Genomic DNA, 20,366 nt, shown 5'->3' with positions numbered 1-20,366 from the left:
AGACAAACAATATAAAATTTCTGGCACATGGTAAGGTCACCACGGACGTCTGCTAGTATTTTTTTTTGCATTTACTACCAACACATAACTCACATTACTAGTTATTACTACATACCAAACTCTTAAGTGCAGTTGGATCAAGTTAAATAATTTTCCAGTCATGCAGCTGGGCAGTGGTACTGGTGGAATATGAACACAAAGGCTGGGCCCCTAAGCCACCTCTTACTTGCATCATTCTCTAATCGCCCTCTAAAACTCCTTCGTGGCCACCCATACTTCAGTAGGAAATCCAACTCCTCAGAACGCTTTTAGGGAATGCTACAAAACTCGCCCCAGCCAACCTCCCTAGGACTCTGTCTTGCCATCAGCACCTTCACTTTGAGTGCCAGTCCCACAGTAGGTTATTTCAGATGCCTTTTTTTCTGACGCTTTTCTTCTTGGTACTAGAGTGAATCCAGGGGCGCTTAACTGCTGAGCCCCATCCCCAGTTCGTTTTTTTTTTTTTTTTTTAAAGAGAGAGAGGTAGAGAGAGAGAGAATTTTAATATTTATTTTTTAGTTATCGGCGGGCACAACATCTTTGTTTGTATGTGGTGCTGAGGATCGAACCCTGGGCCGCACGCATGCCAGGTGAGCGCTCTACCGCTTGAGCCACTCCCCAGCCCCCTCGTTTTTTTTTTTTTTTTTTTTTAATATAATTTTTAAAAATTTTGAGACAGGGTCTTGATAAGTTGCTTAGGGCTTCACTAAATTTCTAAGGCTGGCTTCGAACTCGTGATCCTCCTGCTTCAGCCTCTGGAGTCCAGGGGATTACAGGCATAAGCCATCGCGCCAGGCTCAGGAGCATTTTTTGCCCTGTTATTGCGATACCCTGTCCAGTCCACTAGCTCCCGTGGGTCCTTCAGGAAATCTCTCAACCTCTCATCCCGCCACAGCCGTGTTAGGTTTGCCTTCTTCTGAGGTCTTGCAGCACCTCGCACTTCCCCCATAGCCATCGCTGCTGACTACACTGCGTCATTTACTTGCCTGTCGCTACTTTTGAGACTGTGACTTCTTTCACTTTTCATGTAGTGTGCACATAACCAACACTGTAGAAAAGTTTCATCAGATAATTGAAATAGAATTAAAAAATTGGGTGCTATCTCAATTATTACCATCATTATTGTTGTTCTCTGGTACTGGAGGTTGAAGTTAGCGGCGGTCTACCTCCGAGTCAAGTCCCCAGCGATCCTCCCCCCTTTAAAATTTTTTTACTAGTTATTGATGAACCTTTGTTTATATGTGGTCCTGAGAATCAAACTCAGTGCCTCACACATGCCAGGCAAGCGCTCCACCACTGAGCCACAACCCCCGCCCCTCCCAGCCCCTTTTTAAATTCGACTTTCAGACAGGGTCTAAGTTTCCCAAGCTGGTTTCGCGATCCTCCTGCCTCAGCCTCCAGATTACATCCCGATTACATCCCGATTACATCCGTGCATAATCGCACCCAGCAATTTTCCTTTATTTGTAACCTGCCCTTAATTACACTGGTAATCGTTTTTGTTTGTTTTTTGGTTTGTTCGTTTGTTTCTTCCCGATTGGCGTGCGTCGGGGAGTACCTACGTTGCTGGCTCCTTTACAAAAGAAACCCACCGCAGACGACTCCCACAGCCTTTGAAAGCAGAATCCACTTAAACGCTCAAGATGGCGTCTGCCTCTCTGCAGCTATGCGTCTCCACCCACTCAGGGCGGAGGTTTGCGTCATGTGATCCTCCCCTCTCTGGCCCCGCCTTCCGCCGCAGTGCCTGACGGGAGGCGGAGAGCGAACGAGGGCGTCGGCCATTTTGTGTCTGTTTCCTGTGGGAGGCGGTGGTGGCCGTTGGGTCGGAAAAGTGAGCGATTTATTTCCTCGTTTGCCTGCTTTTTTCTCCTCCCTTTAATTTTCCTAAAGGACGCAGCTATGGGTCGCAAGAAGAAGAAGCAGCTGAAGCCGTGGTGCTGATATCCTTTGTCAGTTGGAAGTCGAGGCCGAGCGGGGGTGCCGGTTGATGAGGACTGGGACCTGGAGGCCCGGATTTGTCGTGTGGCGGGGAGCGCCAGGGTCCTAGGCCTCACTGTGGGTGGCTTGGTGGCTTGGATTAATTTAGGAAGGTTTCTCAGAAAATGGGAACCAGAGGTCCAGAGGCTCTGGCGGGTGTGGGACTGGACTCGGTGACTCAGGAAGATCTCGTTTGGTGCGAGCGTTGGCCCACGGGGAGGCGGCCTGGACCCTCCACCAAGGGCAGTATCCCCGAAGAACTCTTAGGTCGGTTGTTTTGGTGACGCTTCAACAAAGGGACTTTCTTCCAGTGTAACATGCTAATTGGCTCCATCGAGGATTGGGAAGAGCTTCCGGAGTTTGTCTCCTACTTAATTTATTTTAGCCGGTCGTTTAATCAAGGTTCAAGTTAGTCCGCCCTGGTTTTGCACACCTCTCCGTCCCGTCCCCGCCACCCTCCCCACCCCGGGTGTAGCCCACAACTGGCTTCCGTATCTCACCCAGAGGCGCCTTGAATGCGAAGGAAGCATTCTCTTATGGGGCGGAGTTTCTTGTAACTATTGCCCAACTTTGTAGGGCCAAAAAATAAAAAAACCCAAAAAACAGCTTTCTCTTTAGAAAGGAAAAGTTGTTAAAATGTGGCGTCTTTTTAATACTTTCGCCGCAAATGTTAATTTTTTTATGTTAAAGTTAATTTAGTCTCGTACTTAAATGTGTGTTACAGAAATAAAATTTATTCATTCTAATTCAGTAATAGCTTAAAATCGATATATGCGTTTTTTAAAAATGTTGCTTATGGGGAAATCTTGAGTGGTAAGAATTCTAAGCATTGTAGCCTTAATTCATCAGAGTTAATACATTCTCTGACACCATAAATTAGTACGAAGTTACTAGCAATTTTATGGCTTGTTCACTCGAAATGCGTAATTTATTTTTCACCATACAATTAGGTTACACTCGAAATATTGGTGATTTGGTAACATTTCAATTGTTTTTATTTTCTTTATAGCTAATGAATTTTGTATTGAAGTGATTTTTAATTTTTTAACATGAATTTGGGGACTTATTAATATGGGAACCTTTTATGTGCACTCATAAGTGTTAAAATATTGAACAAAAGTCAACGTGTCTTTTCTATTAAACAAGTATTTTGCAAAATTTTGCCAAATACTAAGATGAGATGTATTTATTTGGGGTTGGTGAAGAGTTGGGTTTCTAGGAAATTGGAAATAGGAGACTCCATGATATGTAATCCATATGGTATTATAAATGTGAAAATCAAATTTACTGTAAAATGCCATTTGGTTTTAATTGCTTCCATGTTTTGATGCCATCCCTATGATAGTTCTTTCATTTTTTAATCAAAGAGGTGGAGTTCCACTTTGTTGCCCAGCCTGACTCTAAACTCCTGGGCTCAAGTGATCCTCCTGTATCAGCCTCCATGTTGGCACCACTCAAGATTGTTTTGGTTGTACACTGTCATTATTGTACTTTGTACCTTAACAGTATTGATCAGGTATTGTAATAGAGATTTTGATGATGAGAAGATCCTTATACAGCACCAAAAGGCAAAGCATTTTAAATGCCATATATGTCATAAGAAATTGTATACAGGACCTGGCTTAGCTATTCATTGCATGCAGGTAAGGATTTTCTTTTCTACATTTTTGTCCCCTAATGTTGAATTTGTCATTGAGAACTACAGTATTTTGTTCATTGCAATAAGATAACCAATTTGCTTAAAACAACTCAAATTTGTTCTTTTTCTACTTTTTCTTTGGTGTTAGGAATGGATTTTAAGGCCTCATACAAATTAAGCATGTGTTCTATCACTAAATTACATCCCCAGCCTCCCCCAGTCTGTTCTATAACCATCAAAAGAATAAATTGACTGTGTGTGTAAAGAAAGTTGATATTTATATTAATCTTTAATTATTAGTGGGACTTTTCGTTCTAGGTTAGGTTAGCAACAGTTACATTGAGATCAGAATAGCCTGGAAATACCTGGAGTAGAGAATAAGGACTGGTGTTTTAAATTTTGTGGGCATTCTGACTGTATGAATTAATATGTCATTAGCTTTCTCACTGACTGCCATTGAATGATTTATTTGTTATAATAGGTTACTTGGGGCTAGTCTTATTCCACAGGCTTCTAGGACCTATTAGAGTGGCAGTATTGAATTTCTAGGGTTTTTGAGTCTTCTCACTATGAGATAGCAAGAACTTTAAAACTTATATTTTTATGATATACTGTTTGTCTCATTTAACATTATTTCTTCTACTTTTGCCAAAGCTGCCTTCTACTTTTTTTCAGAGCTGCCTGAATTTTTTGCTAAATAAGAGAAATGTGAAATGAGTATATGCCTTAAGAACTACTTACTGTTGACAAGGCAGGGAGACATTGCTTCCCCCAGTTTAAGAATAAATTTACAAAAAGATTGGGGATGTAACTTAGTGATAGAATGCTTGCATAGCAAGTACAAGGCACTGTGTTATGTCCCCAGCACTATAATAATCATTTCTATTTGGCAAGGCGCCAGGTGGTGCCTACCTGTAATTCCTGTGACTCTGGAAACTGAAACAGGGTTGCAAGTTTGGGGCCAGTGTTAGCAATTTACCAGTATCCTTAGTAGCTTGGTAGGACCTTTTCTCAAAATTTATAAAGAGTTGGGCTGGGGATGTGGCTCAATCGGTAGCGCGCTCCCTGGCATGCGTGCGGCCCGGGTTCGATTCTCAGCACCACATACAAAGAAAGATGTTGTGTACGCCGATAACTTAAAAAAAAAAAAAAATTAAAAAATTTCTCTCTCTCTCTCTAAAAATAAATAACTAGGACCTATTTCTTTAAAAAAAAAATTTTTATAAAGAGCTAGTGATGAAGCTCCGTGGCAAAGTGCCCCTGGGTTCAATTTCTAGTACTAAATAAATAACTTTTCACTTAAGTGCTTTATTGTAATAGCAATTCAGTATTTTTTAAAATTGAGAACCTACTACATAATAGACTCATAGCTGTTCACTGCAGCAACTAGTAGTTTCATGCAGCTTAATTTTAAATTAACAATTTATTTAGAATTAAGTAAAAATTTAAAATTATGTTTTCAAGTCACCATAGTTACATTTTCAGTGGTTAATAGTCACACGTGGCTGTGGATAACTGTTGTTATGGTAGATATAGAACATTTAATCACAGAAAGTTCTTATGGAACAACACTGCTAGACATTGTAGGTATACAGCAGTGAAAAGTCTGCCATTATGGAGATTAGATTTATGTTGTGAAGGAGTATAACCTCTAGATTGTCTTAAGTTGATAAGTGATAGAGAAAACTAGCATAGTGAGGGCCATAAGGTAGGAAGGAAAGGCCTAAATTAGAAGCTAACATCTGACAAGATCTGAAAGGAAGTAAGCAAGTTTCCAGGGAACAGGAAATGAAAGCCCTTAAATACATCAGAATGAAGGAAACAGGGCAGCACTGTGTTACTTTTTTTTTTTTTTTCCATTCTGAGTGAAATGGATTTGAATAGCAATGGAACATGCTGATATACTACTATTTGTTTAGGTACTAGGGATTGAACCCAGAGGCACTTTACCACTGAGCCACATCCCAACCCCGCTGCTTCTTCTTTTTTTTAGTTGGAAATGGACACAATAACTATTTTTATGTGGTGGTGAGGATTAAACCCATGACCTCACACATGCAAGGCAAGCACTCTACCACTGAGCTACAACCCTAGCTACCCACCAACCTTTTTTACTTATTTTGGCACAAGGTTTGAGTTGTTTAGGGCCTTGCTAAGTTGCTAAGGCTGGTGATCTTCCTGCCTCAGCCTCTCAAATTGCTGGGATTACAAGGGTACACCGCTGCAACTGGCTGATACACTTTTTAAAATATCATTCTGGCTGGAGGGTTGGAAATAGATTGTAGAGTGCACTAAGATCATTTAGGGGAGCTGGGGTTGTAGCTCAACGATAGAGCATTCACTTAGCAAGTGTGAGGCCCTGGGTTCTATCCTCAGTACCACATAAAAATATCCAAAAATTAAGGCATTGTGTCCAACTACAACTAAAATATAAATATTAAAATAAAGGACCAGTTAGGGGACCTGAAATATTCCACATGAATTAAATGGTGATAGACCAAAATTTGATGATAGATTAGATATGGGGTATAAGAAAAAAATGAGAAATTAAAGATGACCTTGAGGTGTTCTCAGCAGTATGAAAAATGACTTCCCATGGAGTGAGAAAACTGCAGGAAGAATAAGGATTAGGGGGGCTGAGGCCATAGCTTAGTGGTAAAACACTTGTGTAGCATGCCTGGTTCATTTATTCCCTGTTATCTTGTGTCTACTTCCCCCACCCCAAAAGAAGCTAGAAACGAGGATAACATGGTGTTTTTTTTTTTTTTTTTTAAAGATGGAATTTTATAGCATAACAATATAATCCGTAGTGAAATGCAAACAAGCTTCTTTTTTTATTTTATTTTTTTAGTTGTAGTTGGACACAACACCTTTATTTCACTTATTATTATTATTTTTTTTAATGTGTTGCTGAGGATAGAACCCAAGGTCTTGCAGGTGCGAGGCCAGCGCTTTACTGCTGAGCCACAACCCCAGCCCCTTTTGTTTTGTTTTTTAACATGGTAGTTTTGTCATAGTTTTGAGATCTACTGAACATCCAGTGGAGATGTTACATAAGCAGTTGGATGTATAAGTATGGAGTTTAGAGTAGTTGAATTGGAGATAGGAATTTGAGGGCATGCAAGATGGCTAGTTTAAGGCTTGATAATAGGTGTACTTTTCCTAGGGAGTATAAGCTCCATGCTCTTTCTGCCGACTCCCCCCATTTAGAGGTCAGAAAATTTAAAATAACAATCTAGGGAGATAGATTGAAATGAAGGAAAATCAAGAGAATAATGCCCTGGAAACCAATGAAAGTGTTTCAAGGAGTGAGTTATTTAAGAGGTCAAATACTGGTGGAGGTGAAATACAAAAGAGAGAGAATTGATCAAAATGGAGGTCATTAGTCAAGACAGGAGTGATTTCCTAGAATGAAGAGAATGAAAGCTTGATCAGAATACTTTGAAAATGGAAGAGGAAGTAGAGGCACCCATGCCATTTTTTTTTTTTTAAAAGGAGTTGTGCCTTGGAGAAAAGCAGAGAAATAGAATGAAAACTAGAAAGATTTCTAGGAATTTATACTTTTCCTCAGATTTCTGAAGAATTTCATACCCCCCCCCCCATGCTGTGGTGGAAATTGAACCCTGGACTTCACAGACTAGACCAGCACTTTACCCCTGAGTTACATCGCAACTTGTTGATAACATTTTTTTTTTATTCAGTGCTTTTATTTATGTGTTTGCGCAGCAACCTCTGAAGTAGACATTGCAGTAAAATCATATGTACCCTAGCTTAAAGATGGTCTGTAGTAGGTTCTCATCAATGCTTGGCCATATTTTTTGTTTTAACCAAGGACAGATGATGCTTTTTTGGCAAAGTCTAAGAAATCTAGTTCTGGGTATACCATAGTGGGAGGATTTAAGCAAATCATTATTTTTCTCTTCTTCTAGTGTATATATATATATATTTATCATTGACCCTATCACCCAGAAATGTACTGATGTATGTGAATGTAATTGTATTTCTTTCCTTTTTTTTTGGTGTGGGGATTGAACCCAAGGATGCTTTACCAGTGAGCTAGATTCCTGGCCCTGTTTATTTTTTTGAGAAAGAATCTCTCTGAAGCTGGCCTTCAACTTGCAATCTTTTTGTTTCAGTCTCTTGAGATTACAGTTGTATGCCAATTCACACAACATGGTTGGATTTCTTTAAGAACATGAGTTGCTTCATTGCCCTTAACAAGAATAGCACATATTCCCCCCAAAACTTAGGAGACCGGGTCATTAAATAATTTCTTGTAGTTTATTTATGGATCTTTTAGTGATAACACAAGGAAAGCCTGTTAAAGATTAATCAGGTACTAAGATAATTTCTAAATTTGATTTGCATGTTACATTAATTGAGATATGTTTCTAAGGAGAATCCACTTATTTTAGTTTTTTACAAAAAAAAAAAAATACTAAAAGGGACTTGCTAAGTTGCTTAGGGTCTCACTGTGTTGCTGAGATGGTCCTTGAACTTGTGAACCTCCTGCCCTAGACTCCTAAGTTGCTGGGATTACAGGTTACTGTTCTGGGCTTTAACTTTTTAAAGGTACATTTCTATTTTTAGATTTAAGTGTCTTGAGAGGAAAGAAAAGCAGTATTTCTTGGCAATCCCAATCATTAGCCTAAATCAGTTTGAGCATATTATCAGGATCACTTGGAGAACTGTGTTTGTTAAAACACAGGTCACTGGTCACACCCAAGAATTTTAGATTCAGGTCTTTGGTAGAACCTGAGATTTTGCATTTGTGTAGTAGGCTTCTGATTATGGTGATAGTCTAGGTAACATATTTTGATATTCACTAGCATAAACAAAAGGCTTTTTGTGTGTAGTGGCAGGCTGCTAGGAATTGAACCCAGGGGTTACATCCCCAGCCCTTTTTATTTTTCATTTCAAGATGAAATGGGGTCTAAATTGTCCAGGCTACCTTCAACTTGTGATTGTCCTGCTTCAGCCTCCCTGGTAGCTGGGATTATAACATCTCCCACTGTGTCTGGCAAGTGAATGACTTTGGCTGAAAAAACTGACTCTGTATAAGGATATAACCATATATTGTGAGTTATGCAGGTTTGAGGGTTAGAAACATTTGATCTTGCAAAAGCATATAGGGAAGAAATTATAATAACTTCCTCAAGTAATTATTAGTTAATGGGTGGTGCTAATTATAATGTACATTTTCTTGTTTGTAACTGTAAGCCAGACTCTTTCTTGGAAAATTTATTCTAATTTTTTTTTTTTTTCTTTTTAAGTGGTGCTGTGGGTTGAATGCAGGGCCTCCTATGTGGCTAGGCAAGTACTGCACCTCTGAGCAGCATCCCTCTAATTTAAAAAAAAAAAATCTTAGTTATAGGTGGACACAATACCTTTATTTTTATTTGTTTTATTATTATATAACGTTGAGGATCAAACCCTGTGCCTCACACATGGTAAATATGTGCTCTACCACTGAGCTACAAATCCAGCATCCCCTCTAATGCTTAGTATAAGACTGTTCGGCTAGGGATACAGCTCAGTGGTAGAACACTTGGTGTGAAACCCTGAGTTCAGTCTCCAACACTACACACAGAAGAAAGTACATTTTATAATCTTTAAAAAAAATTTTTCTAGTTAATGGATCTTTATATGTGGTGCTGAGAATTGAACCCAGTTCTCACACGTGCTAGGCAAATGCTCTACCACTGAGCCACAACCCCAGCCCCCAATCTCATAATCTTAATTTAGACATGAAACATTATTCCTAAAAAGATTTTTATGAGGCACTTTTGTGTATTTACTGAAATTTTTGTTTTTAATGTTAGGTGCATAAAGAGACAATAGATGCTGTACCAAATGCAATACCTGGGAGAACAGACATAGAGTTGGAAATATACGGTATGGAAGGTATTCCAGAAAAAGACATGGATGAAAGACGACGACTTCTTGAACAGAAAACACAGGGTAAAAAAATAAGATTATTATTTTTTTTTAAATATATCTTCACTTTAATGAGACTATTACTATTTTTAGTGTAAATTTATAGATGTAAATTAATAGATGATAGATTTATTCAGAACTCCAATTTTGAGTTAGTTTTTCCCCTTACATTTTATGTTTAGTGGTTTTGTTAGACTTGAAATTTGAAGCTATGTACTACCTAGATGGTAGAAATTGTTATTAATCTATTTAATCACCTATGTTTTATTTTGAAGAGAATTTTTTATCTTGTGGAGAGGTCAGACTTCTTTGTCATGGTTGACAGTTTTTTTTTTTTTTTAAATACTGGGAATTGAACCCGGGGCGTTGAACATCTGAATCACATCCCCAGCCCTTTTAATTTAGAGATAGGCTCACACCGAGTTGCTTAGGGCCTGCTGAGTTGCTGAGGCTGGCTTTGAACTCATGATCCTCTTGACTTAGCCTCACTCACTGCCACCATGCTTGGCTCATGGTTTACTTTTTATTTGGAATAGAAATAAAATTTGGGGATTGAACTTCGGGTGCTTCACCATTTTGAGATGGTTTTGCAAAGTTGCCAAGGATGGCCTTGGACTTGGAATTCTCTTGCCTTAGTCTCCAGAGTTTCTGGTATTATAGACTCGCAGCTAGAAAGCTTTTTTGGGGGAGAGGGTACTGGGGCTTAAACCCAGGGGTCCTTAACCACTTAGCCACATCTTCAGTCCTTCTTATTTTGAGTCAGGGTCTAAATTATTGAGGCTACTCTCAAAAACTTGGGTTGATCCTGCCGTAGCCTCTCAAGTGACTGGGATTACAGGAATTCGCCACCATGTCTGACTTAACTGTTTTTTGAGTAACTTAAGTAAAACTGACTAAGGATAATCACTTTTATCTTTTATAGGATGTTAATTCTTCTTAATATAGAGTAAAGGCAGATTTGAATAGTGGAGAATAATTATTGAATTCTTTGAAGTTAAATGTCCTAAACTCATTCACTCTCTTTTTTAACTATCAGAAATACTAATTTAAATTTTCTTAGCAGAGAGTCAAAAAAAGAAGCAACAGGATGATTCTGATGAGTATGATGATGATGACTCTGCAGCCTCAACTTCATTTCAACCACAGCCTGTTCAACCTCAGCAAGGTTATATCCCTCCAATGGCTCAGCCAGGACTGCCACCAGTTCCAGGAGCACCAGGAATGCCTCCAGGTACCACATAGGGTTTCATAAAATGTAACATTCTTGTGATTTTATTGATGTGGTGTAGAAGTATTGTTTTTGTTCCCCTAACTCTTTAATATTAATTGATGATTTTTTTTTTTTTTTTGGTTGAAATTCTTATTTGTAGGCATACCTCCACTAATGCCAGGTGTTCCTCCTCTGATGCCAGGAATGCCACCAGTTATGCCAGGCATGCCACCTGGGTAAGAAAACTTTTAATTGGCTTGTGGGCTTATGCCTAGTAATAATATGTTTCAACTTAGGTATACTTTAAGTAAATGTTATTTTGCATTTTTGTTTCTAGAAGGTATGGGCTCTGTAAGTCTTAACTTTGTTTAATAAGGGGTCAGTCAATGAATTTAAGGTATAAGTTTGCCTCTAAAGAGAGTAGATTTTTGGGTTTTAGTATGTAGGCAGCCATCTGCTTCAATTGCATATGCTGTAATTAAAGTAGTTGGTTGTATATTTGAGTTTCTGAGATTCAGAACTATCCGTGACACTTTATAGTTGTGACAAGAAGCAAACTCTGTAAATGATTGTGTGTGCTGAAGCATCAAAAGTTAAGATGAAGATGAGGTGCTCATGCCCATCACTTTTACTTAAATATTGTTGGATGTGAGGTAAACAATACACTTTCCCACTGTATTTTGAAAATCACAGTTAGATTTTGATTTTGTCATACATTTTCACAGATTGCATCATCAGAGAAAATACACCCAGTCATTTTGCGGTGAAAACATGTAAGCATCTCATTCATAATGTAATTCAGGAAGTATAATCATAATGTCATTTTTTTGTGTGTGTTTAATGATATCTATTCAGTTGGCTTCAGAAATTTTCTAACCTTCTCTAGAACTTAAAAGTTGCAAGCTGCTTGACACAGGTCTCTTAAAAAGAGGGAATTAAAACATCTCTGAGGAAATAGACCCATTAAATAAAGCATTTTCTAAATGTGTATTTTCCCCATACTGCTAAAATTAATGGGACCTGATAGTAAAAGTGTTTGTGTTTAAGGAAGAATATATATTCTGACAAGTTTTTGTATATTAATATTTGAATATGATTGAATTTTCTTTTAGTTAGAATTTATGTATAAAGTTAAAACTTCTGATATAAGTTCTAAGTTGTGGTATTGTGTCTATCTACGACTCTTCTAGTGGTGGAGCTGGGGCTCTTGCTCCACAGTACAATGGGTGCTTAGCGTATGTGAGGCCCTGAATTCAGTCCTCAGCACCAAAAAACCCTGTCCAAAATAATAATACTAAATCAAATAGAAAAACTTCTAATTTTTTAAAAAATGAATTACACACTTGATACTTGAAGGTGAACTTTATTTAAAGGAAAGAAAATAATGTAGGTTTTGTTTGTAACTCGTGGTTTAGTGTTAGATAACTTGTAAATAAAAATTAGACAATAGTGAGTTTGCTTTTGACAGTATTAATTTTGGTGGTAGGTTTTCCTTGCCTTTCTAAAAAAATTCTTACTTTATAGTATACATTAAATATTTTCTTTTTGAAAAATCTAGCAATTCTAAAATACAAATATTTTATTTATGTTCTGTGAGGATATTTTTCAAGTGAAATAAAGGAGATTTTGCTTTCCAATACACACATTTTTGATGAGGCCTCCTGTACATATTAAATTAAATATTTTCTCTCTATAACTTTGAATGTTTTGTCAACAAAGACTGATTTTCTCCCCTTTACTGATAAACCCAAGAGCTTGCTGGCTTTTTTTTTTTAGGATTTATTTTGATAGGACTGTTGTGCATAGTTTGTTTTTTCAGCTTTTTTGATTTCAATATTAGAGGGCAAATTCGAATCTTTAGCCGAAATATTTTCTTATAGTTTAGCTAAAATATTTTGGATTTGGCCAAAATAATTTCTTATTGTTTATACTGCTAATTAACTTTAGTTGTTTTTTTGAAATTTGCTTTCTAACACAGAATGATGCCAATGGGTGGAATGATGCCACCTGGACCAGGAATACCACCTCTTATGCCTGGTATGCCACCAGGTATGACATGTTAAACAGTTTTCTATATTAATATGACTAGTATGCTTTATTCGTAAGTTTCTTGTGAAGTAGACTTAATAGGAAATAGTTCAACATACATTATGCTGAGGTATTTGCAATAATTTAAATGAATACAGATAATAATTGTTCACAGGGTAGGGTTGTAGCCCAGTGGTAGAGCACTTGCCTATCATGTGTGAGGCATTGGGTTCAATCCTTAGCACCACATAAAAATAAAAAAGTAAAGGTATTGTGTCTATCTACAACTTTAAAAATGTTTAAAAAATATTTGTTTACTAACAAAGTTGGTAAAAGTTATACTACAGAAATTCAAGGAATGCATTAATAATGGGTTTTAGTAAAAATAGCTTAGGGTGTCCAAAGGAATAACAAAATTTATAGGTCCTAATATTGTATGGCTTATGGAAATTTTATTGTCATTCACATTAAAGTTTCAGAGTTCAAGGAACATTTAAAATGTCTGGAAAATTGAAATAATTCTGATGACTGGAATAATTATGTATATTTGAATACATTTACTAATTCAGTTACATCAGTAAGCTTAATTGTCATTTTGATCATATGCCAGTTCTAGTATTATTTTCTTTTGTTACTTTTTGTTTTACTGGGGATCAAAGGGGCGCTTTACTGTTCAACTACAACAGTTCTTTGTTTTTAATTTAAAAAATATATATATTCACTTTTATTTTATTCTTATTTATTTTTATGTGGTGCTGAGGATCATACCCAGTGCCTTTCACATGCTAGGCAAGCTCTCTACCACTGAGGTACAACCACAGTTTCTATTATTTCTTTTTTTCCTAATATTTTTCTCTGGTGCATTATAGTTGTACATAATGGTGGAATTTGTTGTTACATATTTGTACGTGCACACACTAGAACTCTTTTTAGTATTTTGAGACAGGGTCTTGCCAAGTTGTTGAGGCTTGCCTGTAATTGATGATCTTGCCCCAGACTTCCAAATTGTTGGAAATACAGGTATATACCACTATGCCTTGGACTTAGTTGTTCAGCAGTCAATTAGTAACTTTCTAGTATAGAAACATTTTTGTCTGAACTGATTGTTTCATTGACTAAATTCCCCACTACCATTTCTTCTTCAGGTATGCCCCCCCCTGTTCCCCGTCCTGGAATTCCTCCAATGACTCAAGCACAGGCTGTGTCAGCACCAGGTATTCTTAATAGACCACCTGCACCAACAGCAACAGTACCTGCTCCACAGCCTCCAGTTACTAAGCCTCTTTTCCCCAGTGCTGGACAGGTAAGGTGAAATTACTGCAAAAAGTACTCTTACATTTAAAGGTAAAGAGCATAGTGTTTACAAAAAACTTTGAAATTGTCATAGATTAATTTTTTAAATAAAAATTTAATATAATTAAATATACTAAAAAGTGGCCTATCCTTTTCCATGTTTACACTTCTTGACTTTTCAACCTATTGAATGAAATCAGAGATAGTTTTTTTTCTCCTACCTTGTAATTCTTAACTGAGTTAGAAATTAAAATTGAGTTGGGATTGGTGATACAGGCCTGTAATTTTAGTGGCTCCGGAAGCTGAGGCAGGAGGATTGCAAGTTCAAAGCCAGCCTCAGCAATTTAGAGAGACCTTAAGCAACTCAATGAGACCCTGTCTCTAAATAAAATATATTAAAAGGGGGGTGGGGCAGGCTGAGGATGTGGCTCAGTGGTTAAGTGCCCTGGGTTCAATCCCCAGTACAAAAAAAGAAAGATTTAAAGTTGAATTTCTGGAGACTTAAATACATACTGTTAAGAGGCCGTCCTTTCCCTTTTTAATAGTAAGTAGAATGAGGCCAAAGATGAAAAGTCCTTAAGAGGTTAGGAAATAATTTATTGGACTACTCTTATTAGAATTGTGGTAAATTACAATGCTGCAGTCATGCTAGAAGGACATCATTTAATGGCTTTATATTTCCTAGAGGTCTTGTCTTCCTTCAAAACTTTCTGCAAAACATAAGCGAGAGATGTTTGTGTTATATGCAGTATAGATATAATGATTGGGATCTTTGCTTTTTTTCAGTTTCATTCAGAACTAAGCACATGTATTAAGTTCAGGATGTATATTTATTATTGTTTTTTTTTTTTAATTATCCCTTCGATGTTTTCTTATATCACTTTTTTTTCCTGTTTGTGGGTGCTAAATTAATAAAGTGTCCTTTAAGCATATTAATTATGTTTTATGGTGGGTGGGGATTTTGTTCATTGAGAATGTGAAACTTTTGTAAGAATCTTTTTGTAAGAGAGGCATTGGTGAGGATTGATGTGTCCACAATAATACTTTTTCTCAATTTAAGGTATCAGTTCTTGAAATATCTCAATGGAAAACACAGTTTTGTTAAAAACAAAACTGGTTAACTAGGTTTATTCATGTCAGTTTTTTTATTTTTTTAAGGCTCCTACTTTCACCATATTTATTGTAAATGCATTAACTGCCTGCCTCTTGAATGACATTTGATTGCATTAAATTTTGCATTTACAAAAATGCAATCTATACTAAAAAGTCTGCCACATGGCTTATTTCACCCATTTGTTTGGAGACTTTTCATTGTTTCCTTTCTTTTATGCTACAGATGGGGACACCTGTAACAAGCTCAAGTACAGCTTCATCCAATTCAGAAAGTCTGTCTGCATCTTCTAAAGCTCTGTTTCCTAGCACAGCACAAGTACGCAGGAAGTTGCAGTTTAAAATTGTTAAAATGGCTTTATAACTTAACCCTTTGGACCCTACATGAAAATTAAATTATCCTTAAAGTTTTATGTTTGATTTTTTTTTAAAGTAAGATTAATGTCATTAATAAAATCAAATGGCTTTGGCAAATCTGAATTTATACTAACAATCCCAAAAAAGTACCCTCAACTTCTATGGTTCTAAAGGGTTAAAAGCATGTAAGCAGTAAATGCATTATCGTGGCCAATGTATTCTGATGCATGGTTTTGATTTATGCTGTTTAATGCATCACATACAATGTAAGGAAAGTAGTACTCTGCATATAGTTCAAAAAGTTGACCTGTTTGACGTTTTAGATGTTTGGCATTTTAGAGAGTAACACATTTGTTCCGTGAAATTCTTTATTTAGAAGAACCTGCTAAATTATAACCTTTTTGTCCATGAGAATCTAATTTGGAGAGTTTTGAATTATTGTATAAAAAATGTTAGTAAGGACATGACTTTATTGTGTCATCATTGACAATACTTTTTGTGCCATACTTAGTAACTAAAGTTTATCTGAACCTTTGTATTCTTTCTTTTTTTGAGCTGCTTGAAAGAGTACTTTTAAAAAACTAGTAAAAAAAATAGGTCTGTTTATAGATTTTGTTACGAGTGATATTGTATTTTAGCTATTTGAAATAAAGCTTAATTTAGAATAAAGTTACTAGTTAGGAGCTGTAGAAGGCATCTCAGAAGTTACATATATACAGTCATCTTTTTTTCTAATACTTTGATATGACTTTAATCCAGTCTTTTGATATGGGCTGTCTTGAATTTTGTGAGGCATTTATTATGTTAACTTTTGTTTGGATTTAATTTAAATTTTGGTACTTTAATGTTTTATTTTAAGTTAATCTCATAGATATACTCAACTTTGGGTTTTGAAGTTTCATTAATGAAAAATTGTGTTTTACAGGCTCAGGCAGCTGTGCAAGGACCTGTTGGTACAGATTTCAAGCCCTTAAATAGTACCCCTGCAACAACTACAGAACCCCCAAAGCCTACATTCCCTGCTTATACACAGTCTACAGCTTCAACCACTAGTACAACAAATAGTACTGCAGCAAAACCAGCAGCTTCAATAACAAGTAAGCCTGCTACACTTACAACCACCAGTGCAACCAGTAAGTTGATCCATCCAGATGAGGATATATCACTGGTAAGTTGTTTTCTGTGTCTTTAATAGCAGCACTTGATTTTTAATTTTTACTCATTGAGTCTGATTTAGTGCTTCCAAATGGTTGTTACAATTTTGATATTTAAGAAACCACAAAATACTTATAAAGTGGATGGATTCTACATGTTTTGATTGCCTCCTCCCTCCTATTTCTAAAAGAAGGTAGTAAGTCAGTTTCTCAACTTTCAAAAAATCATTTTAGTTAGACGTAAATCTGCATTTATTGACTAAAGAAACAAGTATGAGGTAAAACCTGCAGATCCTTTGAAGCCTACCTAAAGGAATTTATTTCAATAGGAAGTTTTATAGTCCCCCTCTTTTGTTGATGATACTGTGATTAAACCAGAAAGGTGTTACTTCTGAACAAGGTCTCAAGCCTGTTTTATTTTTGTTTAGATGGAGGCAGGGTCTTCATAAGTTGCTCAACATGTGTCTCAAAATTGTAGTCCTTCTTCCTCAGCCTCTTAAGCAGCTGGGATAATAGGCACGTGCCTAACTCCCGGCTAATATTTAGAATTTTCTTTTTTTTTATTAAATGTGAGAAACTTTTGACTATTTTTTTTTTTTTTTTGAGAGAGTTTTTTTAGTATTTATTTTTTAGTTTTCGACAGACACAACATCTTTGTTTGTATGTGGTGCTGAGGATGGAACTCGGGCTGCACCCATGCCAGGTGAGCGTGCTACCGCTTGAGCCACATCCCCAGCCCATATTTAGAATTTTCATAGCAGTATTTAAAATCTAGACAGTTTCCTGTTGAAACATTTGTCATTTCTGTGAAGTTGTTAGTCGTGCTTCAAGTATAAAAATAGACGAGGTTTTTTAAAGCATGGACATTTCAGGTATTTGAACTGGTTTGTGGGGACAACAATAATTGGTGGATAGTAAGTATAAATTTTAAAACAGGTAATTCTTATTCTGTAAATTATAAAAATTTTACGTGGTTGCCTTAATGCTTGATGGATCTCTCTGCATACATGTGTTTAACATTGTTCTTATTTTTATTCCTAGGAAGAGAGAAGGGCACAGTTACCTAAATATCAGCGTAATCTTCCTCGACCAGGACAGGCCCCAATCGGTAATCCACCAGTTGGACCAATTGGAGGTATGATGCCACCACAGCCAGGCATCCCACAGCAGCAAGGAATGAGACCCCCAATGCCACCTCATGGTATTTTTCTCTTTTTATTGCTTTATTGGATTTTCTGAGTATACACATAAAATGTTATCTGCAAAATATGTTGAATTTATAAGTACAATGCACTGACCAAATTAATCTTTTTTGTGTGTGTTTTAAATGTTTTTTTTTAGGTCAGTATGGTGGTCATCATCAAGGCATGCCAGGTTACCTTCCTGGTGCTATGCCACCGTATGGGCAGGGACCGCCAATGGTACCCCCTTACCAAGGTGGGCCTCCTCGACCTCCAATGGGAATGAGACCTCCTGTAATGTCGCAAGGTGGCCGTTACTGATCTTGCTTCATCCAGTTTAATAGGTTTGGAGATTAAACCTTTTCTCAACTTGTGCTGTTTATATAGCCGAGCTTCCGTCAATAAGGCTTCATTGTGACTTTAACAAACATTATCTTCCCACATACCAGGAACTATTGGACATTTATTTTACATGGGAAAAATTATTTGGAATAATAAAGCAGGAACTTTTCCTGAGGTTGCAATTTATACTGTATGGCTTCTTTTTCATGTTTCATCTAGGTTTTTAGAAGTGAAGTATAGTAAATTTGGTTCGTTAAATTGTGAAGGCGCTGGAATTACATGAACATACCACCTTAATAAAGGCAAGTTCTGTAAGCTTACATTGCTATTTGTAAAGTTATGCCTTCACAGCATTTCAGATGCTGTTGGACTTCATGTCCCCAACCTAGCTTGGTGAGGGCTGTAACTGTTTCCAAGTACCTGTACATTGGAAGTCTGAATGTGTAACAATATTTAATGTATTTAGAGTTCCTCATGTTGCAGGGTTTAAGAAATCTGACCCACGAAGGTCATGTGACTTTTCTGTACTGTTAAACTTCATTGTAATAAAATGAGAGAAAAATTTATGCCTTTTTATTCATAACCCAGCTGTGGACCACTGCCTGAAAGGTTTGTACAGATGCATGCCACAGTAGATGTCCACATAATAAAAATCACAGTTACCAATGCAGTTTTGATACATCATTGAATTCTGTCCTTTGAGTAGTAGATTGTTTCTTAGCTGCATGTTTTAAACTGAACAGTTTATATAGAACTGTATGTTGATATTTCAGTTAAAGATACATATTAATCATTATGCAATAGGTTTGAAATCTTCATATTGTCACCTTTCCACACCCTTGGGTGTCATCAGAACTCATAGATATTTAAAATGTATAAGCCTTAATAATTCTTCCATGAGCTATTTAGAGCCTAGTGCCAGACATTAATTTATGCTGATTATTTTTGAGATTTCAGTACTGCAAGGACCTCAGAAGCTTTTCAGGTACAAATTTCTAGAAGCTTAGATGCATGCGGTAATAGTTACTTATGTTGTTAATGGGTTGTTATATGTTATTCTCTTAGGGTAGTTTGATGGTAATTGGTGGACTGACAATTTTTAAACTTGTTAGGATCCTAGAAGGTAACATTACTTATTTGATTAGATGGATACCTTCTGTTATTAAGCCTACTTGGCTTTGCTGTTTTTATCGTTGGCAAATTTGAATATTATTGTGTTCTAATAGAGAACTTTTCTGTAGAGATAACTGCCATTGTTCAGTATTTTGTGTTGTAAATCTTTTATAATATAGCCCTTGTTGGACTTTTTGTTTTTCCTGATCTCTTTAAGTATCAAATAATCCACGAAGTAATTATCAGTGAATACAAGTGGAGTTTCTCTAATTGTAAAGCTTCTAAAAAATGATTATTTCTTAAAATAACTTACATGAGGTTATGGGCAAAAGTTTTAAGGCAAAAAAGGCATTAACTTCGTAGGAAAATATTTTTAAATGTTTACTCATTACAGAAGAGTTTGTATTTAAGTGACAGGTTTTAGTCATTCAAAATCATTTCAAGTATTTTAAAGCTGAATGATTTTTTAAAATGTGGTGCTGTGCTCTTCTGATATGGCTTCTGTTCTCTGGTACCATTGAGATGCAAAAAATTCCATACTTTGAAAAGACAGAATCCATTTAAGAAAGCTTTTGCCAGTCCCACACTCCTTTCCACTGTTTGCATAGCTAAATTGTTTTATGATATGCATAAGCTTCTTAGATTTGACCACTTGTTTTTTATACTTCCAAAGAAAAAACTTTGTTGAAAAGTATTTAAGGTAAAGTGGCCTGATTAAAAATGATTAATCATTTAGAATGATTAAATAGGAAATGTTCTCCCAGTGTCAATAAAGGATTTCATGTATAGATTTACCCACAAACTTCATAAGAGTTGGTAGACCTGTTTTAAAAATTGTGTAAAGCTTTATTTGCATTTTATGAGAAGACAAATATTTTATAGCAAAGTTTAGTGCTCTCTGGGGTCCAAAGGGATAAAAAAAAATTAAATGAGTGATAAAATTCTAATTGAACAATTAATTGCTGGTGTTATTCATGGCATTTAAA

At 36.4% G+C, this 20,366-nt stretch overlaps 2 protein-coding genes across 6 annotated transcripts in view; both read left to right on the top strand.

Moving 5' to 3' along the window:
• The first annotated feature begins 1,805 nt into the window (after positions 1 to 1,805).
• On the top strand, positions 1,806 to 18,933 carry Znf207 (zinc finger protein 207). 5 transcript variants are annotated; one of them, XM_076871779.1, is made up of 12 exons: positions 1,806 to 1,979; positions 3,533 to 3,659; positions 9,478 to 9,616; positions 10,656 to 10,823; positions 10,963 to 11,038; positions 11,528 to 11,575; positions 12,781 to 12,851; positions 13,976 to 14,133; positions 15,460 to 15,552; positions 16,516 to 16,758; positions 17,786 to 17,945; positions 18,086 to 18,933. In XM_076871779.1, exons 1-12 carry the CDS (start codon positions 1,939 to 1,941, stop codon positions 18,244 to 18,246), a joined length of 1,485 nt encoding a protein of 494 aa, XP_076727894.1. In that variant the 5' UTR covers positions 1,806 to 1,938; the 3' UTR covers positions 18,247 to 18,933. The 5 variants fall into 5 exon arrangements, with proteins under 5 accessions (XP_076727894.1, XP_076727895.1, XP_076727897.1 ...); XM_076871780.1 differs by lacking the exon at positions 11,528 to 11,575; XM_076871782.1 differs by lacking the exon at positions 15,460 to 15,552.
• Positions 18,486 to 20,366, top strand: part of Psmd11 (proteasome 26S subunit, non-ATPase 11) — a 96,209-nt gene continuing 94,328 nt past the window's right edge. Inside the window, exon 1 of the mRNA XM_076871785.1 lies at positions 18,486 to 18,569. The gene's annotated coding sequence lies outside the window, so the exon portion shown is untranslated. The remainder of the gene's footprint in view (positions 18,570 to 20,366) is intronic.

The sequence above is a fragment of the Callospermophilus lateralis genome, chromosome 11, assembly GCF_048772815.1.
Source record: "Callospermophilus lateralis isolate mCalLat2 chromosome 11, mCalLat2.hap1, whole genome shotgun sequence".
Classification (NCBI taxonomy): Eukaryota; Metazoa; Chordata; class Mammalia; order Rodentia; family Sciuridae; genus Callospermophilus; species Callospermophilus lateralis.
Note: the sequence above shows the minus strand (reverse complement) of the source record. Positions and strands in the feature narration are given on the sequence as shown.

What these genes read in the sequence shown, in the direction of transcription:
- Znf207 (XM_076871779.1), top strand. Translation starts at nt 1,939, where the DNA reads ATGGGTCGCAAGAAGAAGAAGCAGCTGAAGCCGTGGTGCTG. An exon ending in CAGCTGAAGCCGTGGTGCTG is followed by an intron (nt 1,980 to 3,532) that starts ATATCCTTTGTC and finishes AGTATTGATCAG; the next exon opens with GTATTGTAATAGAGATTTTG. An exon ending in TTTTCCCCAGTGCTGGACAG is followed by an intron (nt 14,134 to 15,459) that starts GTAAGGTGAAAT and finishes TTTATGCTACAG; the next exon opens with ATGGGGACACCTGTAACAAG.